A 20,005-nucleotide genomic window follows, 5' to 3' on the forward strand; every position below is an offset into this window, starting at 1 on the left:
CCCTGACCCCAAACCAAATACCCAGGCTCCCCCCTGTCTCCAAGGTGACCAAATGAGGCCCCAGCCATCGCCTAGCAACCAGGGAACAATGAGCTCCAAGGAGACGGAATGGCTTGAGCAAAGGGCAGGCTATTCTCTGGAGATGGAGGGAGGGATGGAGGGATGGGAGCCGAGGTGGGAGGAGAGGAGGGGATGAGGGGTGATGGGAATGGTGTTAGGACACATCTTTAACCATGTCACAAAGGGGAAGCCTGCCTGGGAAACAAGGCTGTGCTTCTCTAACCCGGCTGGACGTCTCTGTTCAACTCCGCTCCGCTCAGCTCACTCTCACAACTTGAAAAGAGGAAAAAAAGAAGAAGCAAAACAATCTGACCTCTACCTTTTTTCTTCTTTTTTTTCTATCCCAGCCTCTCCTCCGCATCTGCACAGCGTGAGGGGAGGCCAGGAGTGAAGCCAGGAAGCAGGGGGAAATAAAACATTACGTAATCAGCCTTTCCGCAGAGACGTCTGTCAAAATGTCTTTGTTTTGCGGCGCAGACTATCACAGGACCGACAGCATTATATCAACTCCTGCATTTTCCCACATTCGGCCAGGGGAGCTTGTAACAGATTGCATCGCTGACGCCGACGTCCCAAAGCGGTGACTTTGCTCCGGCTGTGAGAGAAACCTCAGTTCTCCAGGCCCTTGGCGGAGCGAGGGTGTTAACACAAACCGTCTTTCAGCTTTCTATATACAGACTCACAGGTAGGAAGGCGAATGAGGGTGAGATTGCCGTGGGGCCCGAATACGGCAAAACAACACTCTGCCAATCCAGTCTCCATAGAAACTATTAGGAGCTAAACTATAAAAAGACAAAGACAAGATAACTGGCCCATGCAGCAATGATTTCACTGAGGTTTTCATCACATCTTTCAGGCTTCTGTTGAAGTTTTCCTCGCAGTACAAACAACTTCCTGAATCCTAAAATCAACACTCCGACACACTCTGGAGACTCAAGATATTTAACACACCCATTAATGGGAAAGCGTCATAGGGAGAGAGGAAATGGAGAGGGGATAAAATGGCTAAAATGAGGAAGTGTGGACGGCTGTCTGGAACTAGCTCGTCCATGTGAAAACTCTTTGTTAGGCATGAATAGCCTCCTCTTTTTTACAACAGCTTCATGAAGTGGAACTTGGGCATTACCTCTCTGCTTCCAGTGTGTAACAAGCACTCACTTACACACACACACACGTATTGCTCCGACAGTACAAAGGAATTTTGTGACGTCACTTTGGCCTCTGGGAAATGGTAAAGGGGAATGCTCACTACTTCCGGACAGGTAACTAAATACTAAATACCTTTTTGTGAAAATAAAATGAGTTGCCCCTAAACACGCAAAAAAACATTGCTCAGTGATGAGTGGACTCATTCACAGTGTAGAGGTAATCCCTGTCTGTGGGCTTAATGAAGGTGTCAGGGGGAGGGAGCAATAATGGTGTGTGGCTAGGCATTACGGATTAATAGACACACACACACACACACACACACAAACACACACACACACACACACACACACCCATACCGCATATATTGGTTCTTTAAGATTTAACTGGGGTGGGCACACAGGATTTAAGGAGTGGCGATGCTGCCTCTGGGTGGAGTCAAATCAAAGAGCATCAGACTTTGTTCAAACACCCCTCTGTTGCTCTCTCTTTGTCCCCGGACTTATTCAGATGGCAAATTTATGAAGTGTTGACCCACTCAGAGAGCGAGCCGAGAGCCGTGATAGAAAATGTTGTATAGCTTTAAATGCTCGGGTGATTTCTGGCCTGTCCTGCTTAGAGTATCTGACCCTCTGTGGCCTGTAAATATCAGGAAAGGTCTCTGGGATAATGTATGGGACAGAGGAATGCTTTAACCTACACACACTAATAAAGGTTTCTTTGACCGCATTGTGTGTCGGGGCTGCAAAACCTTTGACTTCATGGGAACCTGTCTGTATCTCCTGATCTAGGCCTCTGGGTTGACCTACTACTCATCTATTCCACCAGCCGCAATCCAGCGCTGGTAAAATCCACTCCACTAACACCAGCACCAACAACAGCCCCTCCAGCCATCGGCTTGATCTCCACATGAAAGGGCCTGCAAGCTCATTACCACAGCCTGGGGCTCATCAGGCCTTACAGTCCCAGGGCCTTTTATAAGCCAGGGAGGATGGAGAAATTCAGCCAGGAGGGAAGAGGCATGGAAAGAGATCTCATATAGGGCTTGCCATTCAGGCAGCCAGGTGTTAAAGATACAGATAAGACTCAGGGAGGAAGCAATAGAGAGGGAGGAAAGGGAAGCGATAAGGAAGGTAGGACAAGGTAGATGACAGAGAGGAAGTGAGGTACAGGAAAAGGGGCCGTGGGGATGATGGAGGGAAAATGGGGGAGAGATGACAGAGGGGGGAGGCTTTTCACTCCTATCTCTGTGCAGTGTTTCATCCTCCATATAGGGCCCCAGTGTCACACAGGCCTCCTCTCGCAGAGTCCAGCTTTGAAGTGATAATGGGGCTTTTGGCTAATGCTCCACTGCAGGTGCCCCTGGCTCCCTCTCGGTCTCCCAGCACGGTCCACATAGATGAGAAGAGATGAAAATCCTTTCAAAGTCTGCAGACGAGGCCAATCTTTCTTCTCCCTTCCTCTTTTTCTTTCTTTCTCTTAATCTGTCAACCTCACTTACTCCATCCCACCACCATTTATTGCTTCCCTGGCACTGTCCGTCACTCTCAGGTACTTCTATTGCCCTTTGGCTCATTCTAAACTCTTTCCCCTCCTCTCATTCTCTGTCTATTTACATGATTGAATTACAGCACTTGTCTGGATTTAGAGGGAGAAAGAATTGCACCGTTCTGAAAAACCAATATTAAGTTAATGAGAATAAATCAACTTTCTGAGCTGTATAAATAGAATACAACACCACTTCTCTATATTTAGTATTCTTCCCCTGCCTCACCTTCATTTCTATTTCATCTCATTTGCTTTCCAGCTGTGCCTCCTCTATCGCTTGGTGACTCCCTCCTTCTCAATCAATACTCAATGCCTCTCACCTCCTCTTCGCTCCCTCTGAGGTGTCAGATTGGTGAGACTGCAGAGCCAGCTCCATTTATAATGCACAACAGGTAAACACACACACACACACACACACACACACACACACACACACACACACACACACACACACAGTTTACTAGCTCCGGCTTCATGTCAGATGTAACATTCATTTCTGGAAGCTTTGTTTGGTTGGGGTAAATATGAAAGGCATGTGTTTGTGTCTGTGTGTGTGTGTGTGTGTGTGTGTGTGTGTGTGTATGTGTTTGTGTGTGTGTGTGTGTGTACTCCAAGTCAAAACAGCAGGAAGGGGGAATCGATTCCATCCCCCTGCGATTTCCTGTTATACTGTATACAAAGCTAAGAAGCAAAGAAGGAAAGACACCCCCTGCACGCAGCAACATACTGTTTCTCACCAAAAAATATCTCTGCATGTCGGCACACACACACACACACTGGAGCTAATGAGATCACTGCTACATGCTGTGATGCCAGCAGGCGAGTATTGTGAAAGGAACCCAATATTGGACACAGATAGACATTTGTTCTAGAATTCATTTTTTTCCCCCTGTTTGCTTTGCTCACGGGGCCCGCATGCACGGCTCAATATGTCTTTTTACAGGAATGTGGGCAGTCCACAGACCATAGCAGACAAGTGTCTTTTGTTTATTGGGAAGGTGGGATGGTTGAGGAGAGAGGACCGAGCAAAGAGGCAGAGGAGAGAAGCTTCTGGTTACGTTCGACATGTACAAAGTTGTAATAGATGAGTGTTTAAACCTCGTTTTCCAGGTGCTGCGCCTGTTTTCAGGCCCTCACTAGTCACTCTGAGTGTGTTTACATGCACACGTAACTCATTACTCTGAATAACCCGATATGTGTAAACAGGTTGATTTAAGTGTTTACATGAGTCAGGATATGGCTGTTTATTTGAAAGTCAATATAACGTCTGGCAGGGTGTCTGGTGGTCAATAGAAAGGTTTCAAAAAGGGACCACAGATGGATTGTGTCAGTGTTTGTTGAAACTCAAAACTTATTCTGCTTTAAACTTGATGCACTGCAAACCAGAGTTTCAGAGATTGATAATATTTGTGTTAATACTTTCTTCTGTTTGATCTGCGCTTTTTTTGGAGGGCTGACCAGAAGTTGTTTAAAAGTGATACTGAAGAAAATAATATATTATACACTTTAAGTAGCCTACCATTATAAGAATTAACGAGGAGAAGTAGAAACTCTACATGTATTTGTCAGCAACAGACCCATTTACAAACTCATTAAAGCGATCATGAAACTGGGGAAACATTGTTTACAGCGCTGGCTCTTACATAGAAAATCTCCCTAATGATGAATTGAGTTAGTATCTTACATAAACTGAGTTTACAACACTGTTATGAATGGTCTACTTTTTTGTTGGAAGATTGAAGTCTTGCCCTACCTTGTTTAGTCCAGACATTTGGACTCAACAGTTTAGTCTGAACCATCATAACAAGTGTGAAAGGTGCCTCAGGCAAGAGGCCGCAGCAACAGACCAATATTTATTCCGGCAAAAAGAGGTGGTCTCAGTCCAGATGGATCTGAGCCCTGGTTTGGTTTCTTTGCAGTTTAAAAACACTTTTTGGGATATTTAGGGCTTTCTGACAAATTGAATGAAGTTGACCATTAAACAAGAAAAGCAGAAAAAGAAGCGGAAGCATCAAGCTTAGGATTGCTTGCTGTCTTCATCTCCAACAAAGTGATGTTTGAACGACGAGAACTTTGATTTAGCTGGTAATAAAACCATAAAGACGTTACACAGGCAACAAAACTAGAACGAATTGAACCGGTTCATTAATTTTCTTCATTCAAACGGAACAACAGCTTTTTTTTCTCCATGCAGTTAATTCAAAACTGTTAGCAAATACAACAGCCAGATTGAAACACGCCAACATCAGACACACAGCCGTCTACAAGCTAATTAATGTCAAGTATGAGGAGACGCCACCCACGGAGGTGAAGACAGGACATAATTCCTACAAAAGTATTTCGACCCACGATTATCTGGTGAGTTTTAACATGACAGGTGCATAAATCTGAATGATGCCTTGAATTTGTCATGACTGTAATTAATCTAAATGGCGTCGGTGATATATAGTATAATGCATGGAAGCTTCCTAGAACAACCACACACCACAACTATCAATTAGCCGCTCAGCTGGAGGTGGATGAAGGAGGCAGCACTCAGCTGCAGATAGAAAAAAGTCGCCTCATTCAGTTTATCAAGCAGGATTTTCTGAGCTGAGACTCAAAGTCAGTCTCTTTCACCATCAGCCTGCACCCTGATCTCCTCAACCTGGAGGCAAACGAGGCATTGTCATTACACAGTGAAACACTCGGTCACCAAGTACAGAAGTTCAGCTGCAGGGAGGCAGCAGCTCTGCAGCCTGTGGAGTGTCAAATACAAACGGCCTTGAGGTGTGCTGAGTATAAAGCCCCAGAAATGGACCTGCTCACCACAGACAGGGAGGAGACAAAGCCCAGAGTTCTCACACATACACAAACACACACACACACACACACACACACACACACACACACACACACACACACACACATACACACACAGAAATATAGCCTTGGGGGGAAGAGGAAGGAGTTCAACCAACGACTCCTTCCAGAGGATAAAGGGATGTGTCTAAAGCTTATAATTACAGACACACACACAACTAAAAATCCCAAAATCTCTTTCCATCCATTACGCCACACTTTTCCCATGCAAATGGATCAGACCTCGTTCAGCAAATATGAGGCTCTTGGTTAACCATTTCACCTCCAAACTCTTCCTTTCTCCGAGTCTTTTGCTCGCCAAGAAAAGGTAAACAGCCCGAGTTCGAGACCTGCAGAGCATTAGCTGCTGCAAGTCAACAGGAGGTTGGCAAAGTGTGTGTGCGGTGGCATTTGTTGGATTGCATGTGTGATTTTGTGTGTGTGCGGAGGCATTATTTGCTGTTTGTTTGTTCTTTTTAAATCTCAGTATCAGGGACAGAGCCCAAGGCATCAGATAGGGCTGAAGCAACCAATTACAGTCCACATGTGGGTTTGCTGGGCAACACACAAGCTTGTGTGGGACGTTTCCTGCTTCCTCCTGCTCGGGAGGATGTTGGGAGGGGTTTTCGATCCGGCTCTCCTCGCCCCGCCCTCACGATGGGAGGCTGTGTTTGGGTCTGCTTGGGCCCTTTCCAACACAGAGCTCCAGAGTCTCACATCCAGACCCTTACAGCTCATAACTCGAGATTACACTCACACACACAAAGTCGTGTTCCTGCTAAGCCTCTCGCACACGACACAACCTCATATTGATGCTGAGCAGATAGCATCGATTGAAACCCCAGATCATAAACCAAAACCGTGAGGAGATGGACAGATGTGCTGAGTGAGGGAAACACCTATGGCAGGGAGATTGCCCTCTATTATGGCTGTGATGAATGAGCTGTGTTTCTCATTCTGATAGCTGCCCACATGCTCCATGCTGCTTAACGCAGCCATCATGAATACACACATTTCAATTGAGCTTCACACACGCACACAGGCATGAGAACCCAAACTAGCACTGTGCAGGTTATCCCTGGCTGGGACTGCTGCATTCCACAAGCCCCTGCTTCCAGATTGCAAGGAGTAAAGTGTACATATGTGTGTTTGCACGTGCGTATGTGTGTGTGTGGGGAGGACATAAGGGCAGCCTTTCCTCCCGTGTGTCAGTTCCAATCTGGCGAGAGGCAGCCGTCACAGAGCCTAACTGTCGGCAGCGGCACAGAAAGGAGCAGGAGGAGGAGGCCTCCGTCTTCCGCGGCCCCGCGACTGAAATCCCTGTGTGTGTATACTCATGACGGATTTAGATCACACTGTGATGTCTTATTCATGCTGTATCAATTCATAATGACCAGGCCAGTCCCCGATGTGAAGACGTGCATGCGCGCACACACGCACACACACACACACACACACAAGTCTGCACACATGTGTAAGATTGGGACGGTCATTGGAGAATTTGAAGAAGTTGTGTGCAAGTCTGTGTGTGTGTGCATGCATGCTTGTGCGTTTATTTAGAGCATCAGAGCTGGTATGTGCGGGTATGTAGAGCAGTGTGTACCAGACGCTGGACACATGCACAAAACAGCACTGATGTCCCAGCGCTTTAGTGTGAATATTTAACACGCCTCAATCCATCTGTTCAATTATTCATGAGGACGGACACAGAATCGTTAGTAAATATAAACACCGCCTTTTCTCCCCCGCTTCCGCTGCCGCGTCTTCGCTCCTCGTCTTTTGCACCTCTGACCATCTCACTCTCTCGTCTTTCTTCACTTTCCACCTCTTTTTTTGTCGTCCCTTTCTTTCTCCCTCACCGCCATTGTGCTGTGGTTGTGAATATTTCAGATGGTGGAGTGGTTTTTAAATTACCCCCTTTTGGCTTCCGCTCTCCTCACATGGTTTGGTCTGCATTTCTCTCTCACACACAGTCCGACTCGTAAAGAAAACAGTGACAAGCCATAAAAGCCACTTTTACCAGCTGACAAGGACAGGGGCAGGAAGAGGGGCAGGGGCAAGGAGCTGAGGCCTGCCTGGTGGTGCTGGGTTGGCGGCCAGGTCAGGTATTTCTGACTCCTGCCATATACTGTAGGCTCAGCCCTTCATCTAGAAAGTTATTGTTCTTTTATCTTTATCAAAGAGCATGGTCTTTCAGTTTCAGAGCAGGAGGTGATATCACGTTCAGGTTTTGTAATGCTCTCGCTCAAAACCTGTCTCTTGCACTCAAGTAGACCCTGGTGCCTAGATTAGCTTTGCTTGTACTCAAACTGTGAGCTTGAACTCAGATATTTTGTTGCTTGGACAGATTTCCTGCATTCCAGCTTCAGCTCTTTGGTGGACGTTTCGTGTACTCACGTAAGCAGCATGACATGAACTGAAGCTGGAGCACAGTTCGGGGCTATTGGATGAAAGCACAGGGTTTTAGGTAAAAGCATTATTAAATCTGAACATAAAATCTAAAACTGAAAGACCAGGACAAATCTTGTATAAAGATGGGGGGAAAAGCATACACAGCACAATACTTGGAAAAATTTAACCAAAACCAATTGTAAGGGTAGAAACCACTCGTGGTGAGTAAAGCGGCCTCTAATGCATGCAGGTATTTTATTCTCACTGCCCACTAAAGTTCCCCTCACTCACTGAACTATCTGCTGTCATTGTTTACTTAGTGTCAGATCAACCACAGTCAAGAAATCAGAATGTCGGCCATGGCAGAGAAACCTCCTGATGAAGACGGGTTGCCATGGGGACCGCTGCCAAGCGGGGGCCCAAACGGTCCTCAGAGAGAGAGAGAGGGTGGGGGAGAGAGAGAGAGAGAGAGAGAGTGAGAGAGAGAAAGAGAGAGAGAGAGAGAGAGAGAGAGAGAGAGAGAGACCTAGCATGTCGAGGCAGGTCATTCATCAGCAGAGACAAAGGGAAGGAAACGACAAGACCAGCTTGGACCATTAAAAGCCTGCCAGACAAACACACACACACACACACAAACACATTCACGTCGGTCTTTCATGCAGTCATACACAAAAAGTCAAAGGTTGCAAGAGTTAACTTTCTCACTTTGCGGCACAAACAGTCTTGGAACACCACATTGAGTTTACGAGCCAATCAATCCGCAGCATATAAAATACTGTATTTGGAATAGCGACAAAGTCCAAAGCAAGTGGAAATACGGAGACAGGGAGATGATTCATAGATTTAATGATAGTGCATGCTATTTATTCTTGAATAATTCCTTCTTCTCTTTCTTACTCTGAGCTACCGTTCCCTAAGCATCAAGCAATCAACAAACAGAAAGCAGCGTCTCGCCAACACAAACACAGAGGAGGCAGCGCCGCATCAACACATAGATGAGGCCGCTCTTTTATCTACAGTCAAAGCCATATAAAGAACGTAATCCCTTGTGTATGCCTGCCATCCTCACATTAGCACACAGAGATGTAATTATAGGGTTTTTCTCTGTGTGTTTGAGTCTAATTAGAGTTATTTACATTTTCTCCCTTCTGTGTGTGTGTGTGTGTGCGCATGTGCATCTATGCCCCCCTAGCAGTATATCATGGTGTGTGTTCAAAGTTTGTGTACGTCAGGATTGCCATTGTCAAGCAATAACTCAAGATTATAAGATGGAAAAATGCATCTCGAAGAAGTATGAGACATCCCCCCCTTTGCAATACTTTGCCAGGCATTCCACGGCTCCCCTGTAGAGCAGGTACCACCATGCCCTCCCCTCCTCCCTTATCCCCCCCTTACCTCCCGGGGAGTCACACAAGGGAAGACCTCTCCTAACCGTCCCCTCACCCCGCCGCGTAATGCTGCACATTAGCCGTTAATGAAAGAAACTCCCCTTCAAACAAGCCTGTGCAGTTGCCAGCGTTTGTTTCTGGCAGCAACAAGCAAGACGGTAATCAAAAACCACAGCACACCCCTTGCCCCCCCCGCCCCCCCCCCCCCCCCAACGCCCCCCACCCTGAGCGCGGACCAGATGCTATTCCCCGGGGCCAGCCATCAGGCTAACTGCTTAGCACTCCTCCAACTCCGCTCACCTATATCCCTAAGGTTGTTTTTTTTAAGGTCTTTTCTCCACCATCCTGCTGTCCTTCCTTCCTCCCGCTCCCCCACCGCGAAAAGACACTAATTACAGACAAGGATGAGTAGATTACAGATCTGAAGTGCAGTGGAAAGGGAACGAGGAGAAGTCAGGGGTGGTGGGCTGGGGGGCAACAGGTCGTTAACAGTGATGAATGCAACTCTATTTTCACTGTTATTGTTCACTGATGTTCCGCGCCGCGCCTCTCACCTCTGCGCCGCCGTTCCCATACCTTCTCGTCGGGGCAATCCATCACCAGCAACTAACTCTAACCATCTCTAATCATCCCTAATCAATTCCAATTATCTCTCCCCTGCCCCTCATGCATCAGTGTCTCAGATATCTCTCGGGCCTGGGAAGAGACGGAGCAGCGGTGAAGATAAAGAGGTCGGCTCTCACAGCGCAAGGAGCAGTCACACACTTGCACTACCTCACTTCTCCATTGAGATCGGGACATTTTTCAAACAACCTAAAAGTCAAACAGTAATGACACGTGAATATGAATTTAGAGAAAATTATGGCATTTTTTTTTTTTTTAAATCTACGTTCCGCAAAAAAACTCTCTGTCTTCCCTTTGTAATGAAAACTCATTACCCCGTGAGCTTGATGACTGCTCGGGAGTCAAGTCTTTAAAACTCCCTACAAAACGGCAGTTCACTGCTCATTTAACTGACAGCCTTTTATTAACCCTGCTAGCTTTTCCTCTAAAGTTTAATGAGAGGAACGATCTCATCTACACCCCCACCCCCCCACACACACACACCCTCCGTCCATCCCCAACGTCCTTCTCTCCGTTTGTCCTCTCAGCGGGACGTCTAAGACAAACAGCCACTTTGTTATACAAGCTTTTCCTCAAACCCTCACTCTAGAATGAGAGAGAGAAACAAAGAAAGACAGAAAGAGTGGAGTTGAAGAAAGTGTGCGAGAGAGAGAGAGCGAGAGAGCGCGCGCGTGAGACGGAGAGTGAAATAAATACAGAAAAAGAGAAGTGGGACAATTAATCCTGTGTCTATGAGAAGGGGAAACCATCTGGATTTGTGCTCCACCTGAGGGTAGTGGGCTTTCACATTAACCCCTCTTGTTAGGATCATAAAGGCAGACACTAACAAGCCCCAGTGTGCACTGTGAGCAAGTGCAAAGACACACACATACTCGCACACTCATACAAATCCATACACAATCATGGACTGTCCCACTCCTTCACTCTCGCTCTCCGCCGTCCTCAAACACACAAACGCAGAAATGAAATAGCGGCGAAAGTCGTCCCCTGGGAGCCGAGAACCTTTTAAGTCCATTAAAAGCTGCTGGTGGGAGCGAGACGAGGCTGTAACCCAACCACGTCAGGCTGGAACCAGAACTTATGCCGTGACCCAGGCACACCGCGCTCAGCTCTTAAAGAATCACGTCAGGAAAGTAGTCTTCTACGGCTGCTACTGATTCCACACTTGCTAGACCTAATTTTTAACAAGCAAGAGGACTTTCATTAACGAGCCAAACATAGGCCCCATAAAAATGGTATTCTTTTCAATTGCATGGCCCTGGATGGTACATTTGTTTTAACTGTGAAAAGAATGTGAGCCACTAGCACACCTGAAGCTTCAAGGTCGATTACGGCGCTCTTTTATCCAGGCTCGGGATAAAGAACAAATGAGTTTATACACAGACACACAGTGAATCGATTAAGCAACGTTAAACAAAGTCTCATTCTCCAGAACGTGGCAGGAAAGCGGGTGCTAGGTTTAGAATAATGAGCACGAAGGTAGATTGGATGAAACAGGGGAGCTGTGCTAGCACAATCCTCTGGCTGTTGGCAGAGCTCGCTGCTCCAGATGGACTAATCACGCCTGTTCAAGGCCATCCACTGGTCTGGAAGGCCCCGGTCTGCTCTGCGTCTGCCCCAGCCAGACAGACAACCCAGCGCTGCTCAGTGTTAGCCAGCCACAAGTAGGCCAGCCTTGCCCCCAGAAGGGTAACGCTTTGCCCCCACAGCCCCACAGGTTGGTTTCGCCATAATGACAGGTGACGTGGGGAGATAGTTGCGAGGAAGTGACAGATAGATTCAAGATGGTGTTAAACATCAAACGCGAGATGAACGGATGGCGGGCTGAGGCTGGGGATCATGGGTTAGCAGCATCGCTGTGTGGATAGAAGGGAGGGAAATGATTTTTCCATGTCCCACTGTTTCATTATTCCCAGATGCTTCAGGTAATCTGAACTGAAATAATGGGAGCTGGAATGATCAGCCAGCAACAGGGACACTGATTATTCTGAAGCAGGGGGGAAAAAAACACTGAGCCTCGTTGCAGATGGGAATAAAAGTTGATCATTACTGTGGGATCGTCTCGCTGTATGGGGTGCACGAGTGCAAGGATGCGTGGGTGGGTGGCAGCATGGGATAGGCCTTAACAAGCGGAAACCAAGTGAGGACTGCGACGACACAGTTCATTCATAGGTCTGAGGTATTTGAGTCCATTGGCAGAGTGAGCTTTGGGACATCTCCAGTGACATAAAACGACCTCATTAGGTGACTGAGACGTTCTCTCACCTGGAACAGAGTTTAAAGTCTAGTGTGTCCCTGAGTTCAAATCCCAGTGTCACACCAACTCCCTGTCAACAGCGGATTCTCTCGCAGAGGAACTGCAGGCGACCTGGCATGGCGGCCCCACAATGTGCAAGTAACTTTCCACTCGGTCAGTTTATTAAGTCTCATACAAAGACAGTGCAGTGGAAATCACAGGGTATAGTCAACGTATAAGTCTGAACGTTAATGAGGTCTGATCACCTTCTAGCAAACGTAATCAAATCTAAACTGTCCTTTAGTTGTGTTTAAACCGAAGCCAACATATTTTGAACTTTTTTAAACCATGCAGTGCAGTTTATAGTTGTAGTTGTGCACAATACATCTGAGCAACAACAGTGGCTTGCGTAATAAAGTAAAGATAGAAAGATGAAAGATAGATGGTGTGTTTGCTCATAGGAAAGAGAAAGTGAGTATTTGAAATAAAAAAAGTTAACTTACAGTCGAGACAGGGCAGGGTTCTTCTGAAACAGCAACTCAGGAAGCTGCTGCAGTTGATTACGGTTCAGCCGCCTGCGGCAGGGAAAACATATGATCAACCAGTGAGTTTGTGTGTGTGTGTGCGTGTGTGTGTATGCATGTGTGCCCTTGAGTGTGTAGGCTGTGAATAATATCTGCTAGCTGCCGTAGATTTGGCTTAGCCACAGGCTATTGTCTGAATGTCACATAAATATCCAACTGAAAGTTCAGGGGAATTAAACTGCTAGTCAGAGACAGCGCTGTAAATTATCTCTGCACAGTTAAATTAGAATGCCGCGCCTGGCAGAATTCACTGCTGTCCCGACTCTCCCAGAGAAATGGAACAGCAACAGCATTCCCTGTTTAAACAAATGAATTAAATACGCCACTTATGTGAACATGACCAGACTTTTATCTGGGGGAAAACCATCAAGACAAGATGTTCCCAAATAAAATTAAAAGAAAAGGACAGGCCATTCGAGCCCAAGGAAGCCCTGACAGGAACGGTTGTTGGCAACAGAATCCGTGTCAAACAACTAACGTCCAAGACTGGCAGGCTTTATGCAAATACAACAATTAAGTCAATGAGGAACAGACTGTTGCTAATCTGTTGGAAACCACAACTCTCTTCCCTGTGAATGGCCCAGTGGAGTGAATGCAGCGGCTGTGGCACAGAGAGGCTACAAATCTGTACGGCAGGCTGCTGCTATGCCTGTAGACACATTGAGACAGATGTTGGGACCGGTGCCACTTACAGTATACACCAAGAAGAGCACTTGGCCAGCTGAGGTGGAGATTTAGTGCTTAATGGGCATTAATGGTCTGCCACAGCTCCGTTCACACTCAGCTGTACCTGCTGGTGGGTTAGTGGCTTTTAAACATCAGAGGACCGAGCCTCCACATTGGTCTGGCACATGGATTCGTCTACCCAATGTTTGGGCTCAGCTGAATACGGAGGAGGGAAGGCAAGTTTTACACGGCCTCGGGTTTGGTAACGTAAATTGTTAATGTGGGTTTCAGATCAGGGGAAAGTCTTTTATAAGTTAACCACTACGTGTGCATGACAGCGTGTATCCATAAAATCATCTGCTGTGCAGGTTTCCACGCGGCTAGCACTATTGATTTGCTAATGAGCCAGTTGAGGTGTGGTTGACTGTGTTTGTCTGTGTGTATTCCCAGCCTGTTTACAAGCTGCGAGGGAGGCCTGGTGCTGTCCAGATGAGCCGGGGTCTGCGGCGGGGAGGCCTCTTTAAGCCCACAAATCCCATTGAGGACATTCCTGTCAGGCAAAGCTAATAAAGAAAAAATACTCCCGAACCTACGCCGTGCCCCTCTCTGCACCCTTCGACCACAATGGAATGACGGGGAAGTGCCTCACACTTGATACACCATTTACGGTCAGTTCCCCCCGGAATGCCCATTACACACACAACTAATAGCAGAACTGAGCACAGATTGGTGGAGGGGTGAGATTTTCATTTAAGAGTTCAAGTTTAGAGAAGAAATAAAGAATGTGTTATTTCTGGTCACGCTGGGTGGTACTCACAGTCTCTCCAGCTCCTTCATGTCATCAAAGGCCCCGCGCTCTATCACAGTAATCTGATTCTCCATCAGTTGCCTGCAAAGAGAGAGGGAGGACGGAAACAGAGGCTTAGAAACGACATGATACAGTGCGGCTTTGACTTTTCAAGTAGATGGTCACTCAGGCTTTGACAAAGTGCAGGGGGGCTCGGGTTCTGGGTGGCGAGACTTCTTGCAGTATGTATATTCAAGCTGCATCCAGTTTATTCTACGTCTCTCTCTCTCTCTCTCTCTCTCTCTCACACACACTCTCACACAGGGGGCAGTGGTGTGGACTGAGGGCACAGTGTGGAATCTTGGCAAAGGAAGCAGGGATAGCGGCCAGGAAAGTTTCCAAGGTGGCTCAGGAGCCATGGGTCCGGGCCCTGGTGTGGTCCACCGGGTGCAGCGGTTGGGTGGAGACGAGATGAAAGGTGGTACAGGGGGAAACTGAGTTGGACTCTGAGGTTTTTACAGTTGGCACAATTAAAAGACAGTAGGCTGTGTGTGTGTATGTGTGCCTGTTGGGTAGGATAATTGGACAGAATCAGAGTTTAAGGCACTACATCAAGGGTATTAGTCAAACAAATGCAAATATGGATGCACACAAACACAGAGGCAGTTGCACTTCCTTGCCCCCACCTACTTTGCCAAAGCCAACGCACAAAAAAGAAGGCTCGGATGGTTTTGGATGTGTTACAACAACACAAGGTCAGGAATGAGAGAAAAGCGTCCAGCGGCTTCAGAAGCAACAAGAGCTTCCCTTCATTACGTGTACAACTGTTCTGTGTTGAAGCAAAGCTCTCATGTCTCCTCTGAGGCCGCGCCGCGCCGCAACTCAGCAGTCTGGGCTTCCTCCCCATCGAATATAAATGCTAATCACTGTTCGCACTCCAAACACACAGAGGAAAGTGTAATTCACCTCTGATCTCTTTCTCATGAATTTAGATGGAAGTGAAAAATTGTCGCGAGTACTCTTGAATCGAGAAAACTTTGCTTTTGCAGAGAGTCATCTAGCCTTCAATTCTTACTGATCTTTTTGCCTACTTCATTCTCAGATGGTTCATCTGTAGTTCTGCATCCCCCCCAAATACACACACACAAACACACCCATTTCTTAACTAGACCAGCCGAGCGCTCGGAACCAGATGAATGGTGGTAAATCAGCTGTGTTGATTTTAGACTGACAGGAGAGGTGGCAGCTGACTGTAAAGATAAACCTCTGTTCTTGTTGGGCTCCTTCTGAGGGTTGCCGAGGGGTCAGCAGGGTCAGAGGTCTAACTACTGCTAGTCTTGTGGCTGTTGCCCCTCGGAGATCGCCCCCCCCATCCCCCCCCCTCCAATACACAAAGACAGACTTCTTTTTTTCTGGTTGCACATGCAGACACGCCTACGACTAATCATGTGTCATGTATATGGTTGTCCGACATTTGAGAAAGCGGGCAGTGTGTGCACGTGTGTGTGTTACATGTGGTGCAGGGGTCGTGTTGTGAGAGAATTTGGCTTTATACGGCAAAGGGAGCTCTGTCTTTAATACCCCTGCAAGGAGTTGTTTCCTCCTTACTTGCTCGTGACAAGCTGGTGACATGAAGGCATTTAACCTCCACGTGGGGGTTGGAGGGTGGTGCAGAGAAGGAGGCATGCGTCGGGAGACGAGAGGGGACAAGGAGCGGTCGGAACAGGCGAGGAAACACAAGGGGACAACAGGGGGATGGGCGAGTCACGACGAGGCTCGAAAATAGTCGGCCCTGCTAGGCAGAAGGAATTATGGGCAGCTCGTGTTACCTCAAATGTGTTGGGGTCTACATGGCTTCCTCTTCAGCGGAGGTTTGTAACACCTATGCCACAACTCACAAGTGTGTTCGCGCACTCACACACACATAGACACTTGTGCAACTACTTTATTACCTGGAGTCACAAGTGCTTTTTAATTTCAGCACAGGGGGAGGTAGTGACTTCGCCTGAATGTATTAACTGTGTGGAGAGCCTAGTTGTAGTGGCGCTTGTGTACACATTACATGTTTCTGTGTGGGAACAGAGGGCAAGTGAGTGTGTGTGTGTGTGCGTGTCAGTGTGTGTATGTCTGTGTGACTGAGGGACAATAAGTGCTACTACAACGGGCTGAATACAGTGAGAGAAGTCCATTACATCAGGGGCTATAGTCACTCAGCAGCTTAATGTACCCCCGAGTAGCACACTTGACGGAAGCATCTCCACTCCGCTGGGTTTGTGCCAGTTTGAGCTGCAGGTCTGTGCCACTCGAGAGCTGCAAGGCTGGACGCAGCTCTGGCAAGCATGAATAGATAAACTCCGACACAGACATGCACTGCGGGATACTCATACAAACATCCCCATCACTGCACAAAATAACACGAAGCCAAGTACTTACAGAACTCGGAGGTACTTGAGTCCAGCGAGGTCACTCTTGGTGATGCGTGTGAGGTTATTCCCATTCAGCTCCCTGCGAAGACAGACACAGAAAAAAACATATGAATAATACATCGTTATTCTCCCTCTGGACCAGTTCAGCCTGATGACTCCAGGAGCAGACAATGACACGGAGGCATCTTCTTCTACTGATACCTGAGTCAAATTTTTTATCTAAAGCATGAAAACAACCGCACAACTTCACATACACACACACACACAATGCCCCGAGCTGTTTGTTCAAGCATACTACTTTTGTAATATATGCTGAGAAAATCTTTAATGGCTAGAGTTTTCATGAAATGCAAATTGCTTTAAATGCGATGTTAAATGTAACATACACTGCCGGGTAGAAATGGAGAGGCTGCGTTAAAGGGGAGTTCATGTTTATTTTTAATACCACTGGGAGAAATTAAGGAGTCCTATTAAAATGGAAGCCACATTTGAGTGGCCTGTTTGTCTTTCTATTCCAGCCCTCTCCCACCAACACCCGAAACGCCAACCCCCTGTCTCTGTCTGCCGCGTCCCTCTGCTATTGGTGGGGATTAGCAGGAGCCAGTAGAGGGGATTTGGGAAGGGCCACTAGGCCAGAAAGCTAAGTGCTGTGGATATAATGGGAGCAGGCTCCCTGCTGAGAACTGGCAACACTGCTAAAAAAGAGAAGACTTTAATTTAATTTTGGTTTCTCACAAGTATTATTGTCAGCCTCTAACTAGTTGACAATAGGTATTATCTTTGTCAACCCTCTATATTTGTTTGTAAGCAAGATAATGCAAAAACTAATGTGCAGATTTCCACCAAACTTGGAGGAATGATGCAAAATGGTAAAGACAATAAAAGCCTTAAGTCTTGTTGAGTATCAAAATTAGGGGACAGATCGTTTTTCACTTTCGTGAACATCTTCTGAGTTTTTCTACATTTTCTTTGATTTCTCAGAGAATAATTCATGAGTCTTGGTGAAAAACATCTGGCATATAGGGACTGATAATTATGATTAAGTGTAATTTGGTGCAGACCCAACAAAAAATTTCTGGATCTAGTGAATTCAAATGTGAGATCTTGAGGGGACGGTCCGGCCTACTGAGTGCCATTCTACTGCTCCGTGTTTTGTGTGTTTGATAACTCCAGAGGTAGAACCGGAGTAGCAGATTGTATTCTCATGAAAAAAGCAGGAAAGCAGGCAAAACCGTACGAGCCACCCGGGTGCCGAGACAAGTTAAAATACAGAGAGTTTCTCTGTGCTACTGCACTTCCTAAGCATTATGGGTCCACCCTATCCTGACCTCCCCAACCCCCCGCCCCAAAGTACAACCAAGAAACTGGTTCCAAATCTACGCCAAAAGCACTGGTCTCTCTCCCTCAGTCACTCTCTCCTTCTCTCGTCTAATGACCACTCCAGGGACTGTAGCGTTATGCAGTACGAAAGAGAACGGTCATTATAGACAGATGGTGTGTGTGTGTGTGTATGTGTGTGTGTGTGATTGTGCATGTGCAAATGTGTGTGTGTGTGTGTGTGCATGAGTGTGTACACAGGTGCATCGACAGGCCAAGCGACAGGGCCACGGGAAATAAATAATGGACTGGGCTTCATTAGCCTGGGCTCTGATACACACACATGTGGTGCTCATTACAGGTGCTTACGCAGATAGCCGCACACACACACATACACCCACACACACTTCTGGATTTCCAATGTCTTATCTTCAGGGTGGTCACTCCGGAGGACATCCGGAGAACATTTAAAAGGAGAAAGATAGAAGAGGAGGAAGAGACTGTAAAGGCGAGGGGTGCCAGGGAGAATGTGTGACTCACACATAAACAAGTGAAATCACACTTTTATCCTGCAGCTACGATGTCTTGATTCATCCTGTAATAAGAGACATGTCATCGTTTCAGCATGTGATGTGGGGTGGACTAATCAGACAAACTCAAAGTATTTTGTTTGTTGAGATGTGGTGACTGAACTTATTTCCCTGCCCTCAGGGGATGTTGCAATATCCTGCTGCAAGAGTCATCTGAGCACATTGGCGGTGCACCTGCTCATCAATGCAGGTGACATTTAGGCAATGCTCAAATGCCACCAGCATCTTAAGATGTTTAAAATAGTCATAGCCAACGCTGTTTATTTCCTATTCTGACCTTTTCCGGTGGCATTTTGCAATAGAGACCATGCAATGTTCTCAAGGCCTTGAAATTGAGCAGGTAATATCAGTCCCACTATAGCTCATATGCTTCAAGGACTCACGACTTGTGTACTGTATATGGACATGACCTTCTGCAGTTAACCGTTATGAGAAGACCTTGGGGATAGCACTTTTTAACATTCAGGGTAACAAGCATGCCTTTTGAAGTGGACACTTGGCTTTATGAAAAGAGCACATGGCCCATATAAATGGTTATAGCTCCTGCGTGGTGTTTGACCCATCTGATGATGTCTGACGACCCAGGGGAGTGATTTGTCTCCGGGGGGATCTTGCCAAGTTACTCCCTTGTCTGTGAGGATGCTCTGCTGCTCGGGTTGATGGAAAATAGCTGGGATTCCCATCAGCTTCAGACTGGGAAGTAACTTTTATCACAGTGCGTGCTCTCACACACACACACTGTAGTGATATGTAAATCTCATGATAATTGGTGCACGGTTCTGCATGGATGAACACATTTAGGTGAACCCACAACTTATAGAGGAGAATATGAACTCCAGGCATTCATACAGTCTGGAGTCATGGGTTCTCATCTCTGTGTTGACTCCACGTCTAAGTAAGTCCACTGGGTTCCAACGTAATACATGAGTCAATGGCTCAAAGGACAATCTGCTGTTTATTAGCTACAATATCAGTCAGTGGTATTTTTCTTTGTTTTACAATCAAACAGAGTAAAGAAATGGTTTTTGGCACAGCAGCAAAGGCAGGCTCACTCCTTTCATACACAGATGTTTTGTAGTATGGACTTCATGTGGGTTTTTCACATCATGGTACTTCAGTATTACTTCAGAGGCTGAACATTATTAGGTATCATTCCCAGTTCCTACAGCGAAGGATTTCCACCTCCAGCTGCTTTAGTCAAATCCATTCCATCCTCTGGAAACTCTGTAAGGATCCCCGGTGCTGACACACTTCGTGGAGAGCAAGTGGATTTATGACATCACTATCGAAATCCTTTTTTCATCCTCCGTCCCGAGCTGATTGATGCCTGAGAGTACTTCCTGGTGCACCTTCCCATGGGTGGACACGCGGCAGCTACACTCCACTGCTCTACATCTCTAT

General features: G+C 46.8%; 1 protein-coding gene across 2 annotated transcripts in view; it reads right to left on the reverse strand.

Moving 5' to 3' along the window:
- slit1a (slit homolog 1a (Drosophila)) overlaps positions 1-20,005 on the reverse strand; it is an 87,837-nt gene that overhangs the window by 58,316 nt on the left and 9,516 nt on the right. For both annotated transcript variants that reach the window (XM_062401275.1, XM_062401274.1), the window contains exons 2-4: positions 16,705-16,776; positions 14,302-14,373; positions 12,738-12,809 (exon numbers count right to left, since the gene is read on the reverse strand). In XM_062401275.1, the coding sequence (XP_062257259.1) occupies positions 12,738-12,809; positions 14,302-14,373; positions 16,705-16,776 (216 nt within the window). The remainder of the gene's footprint in view (positions 1-12,737; positions 12,810-14,301; positions 14,374-16,704; positions 16,777-20,005) is intronic.

Source organism: Platichthys flesus, chromosome 12 (genome assembly GCF_949316205.1).
Source record: "Platichthys flesus chromosome 12, fPlaFle2.1, whole genome shotgun sequence".
Classification (NCBI taxonomy): domain Eukaryota; kingdom Metazoa; phylum Chordata; class Actinopteri; order Pleuronectiformes; family Pleuronectidae; genus Platichthys; species Platichthys flesus.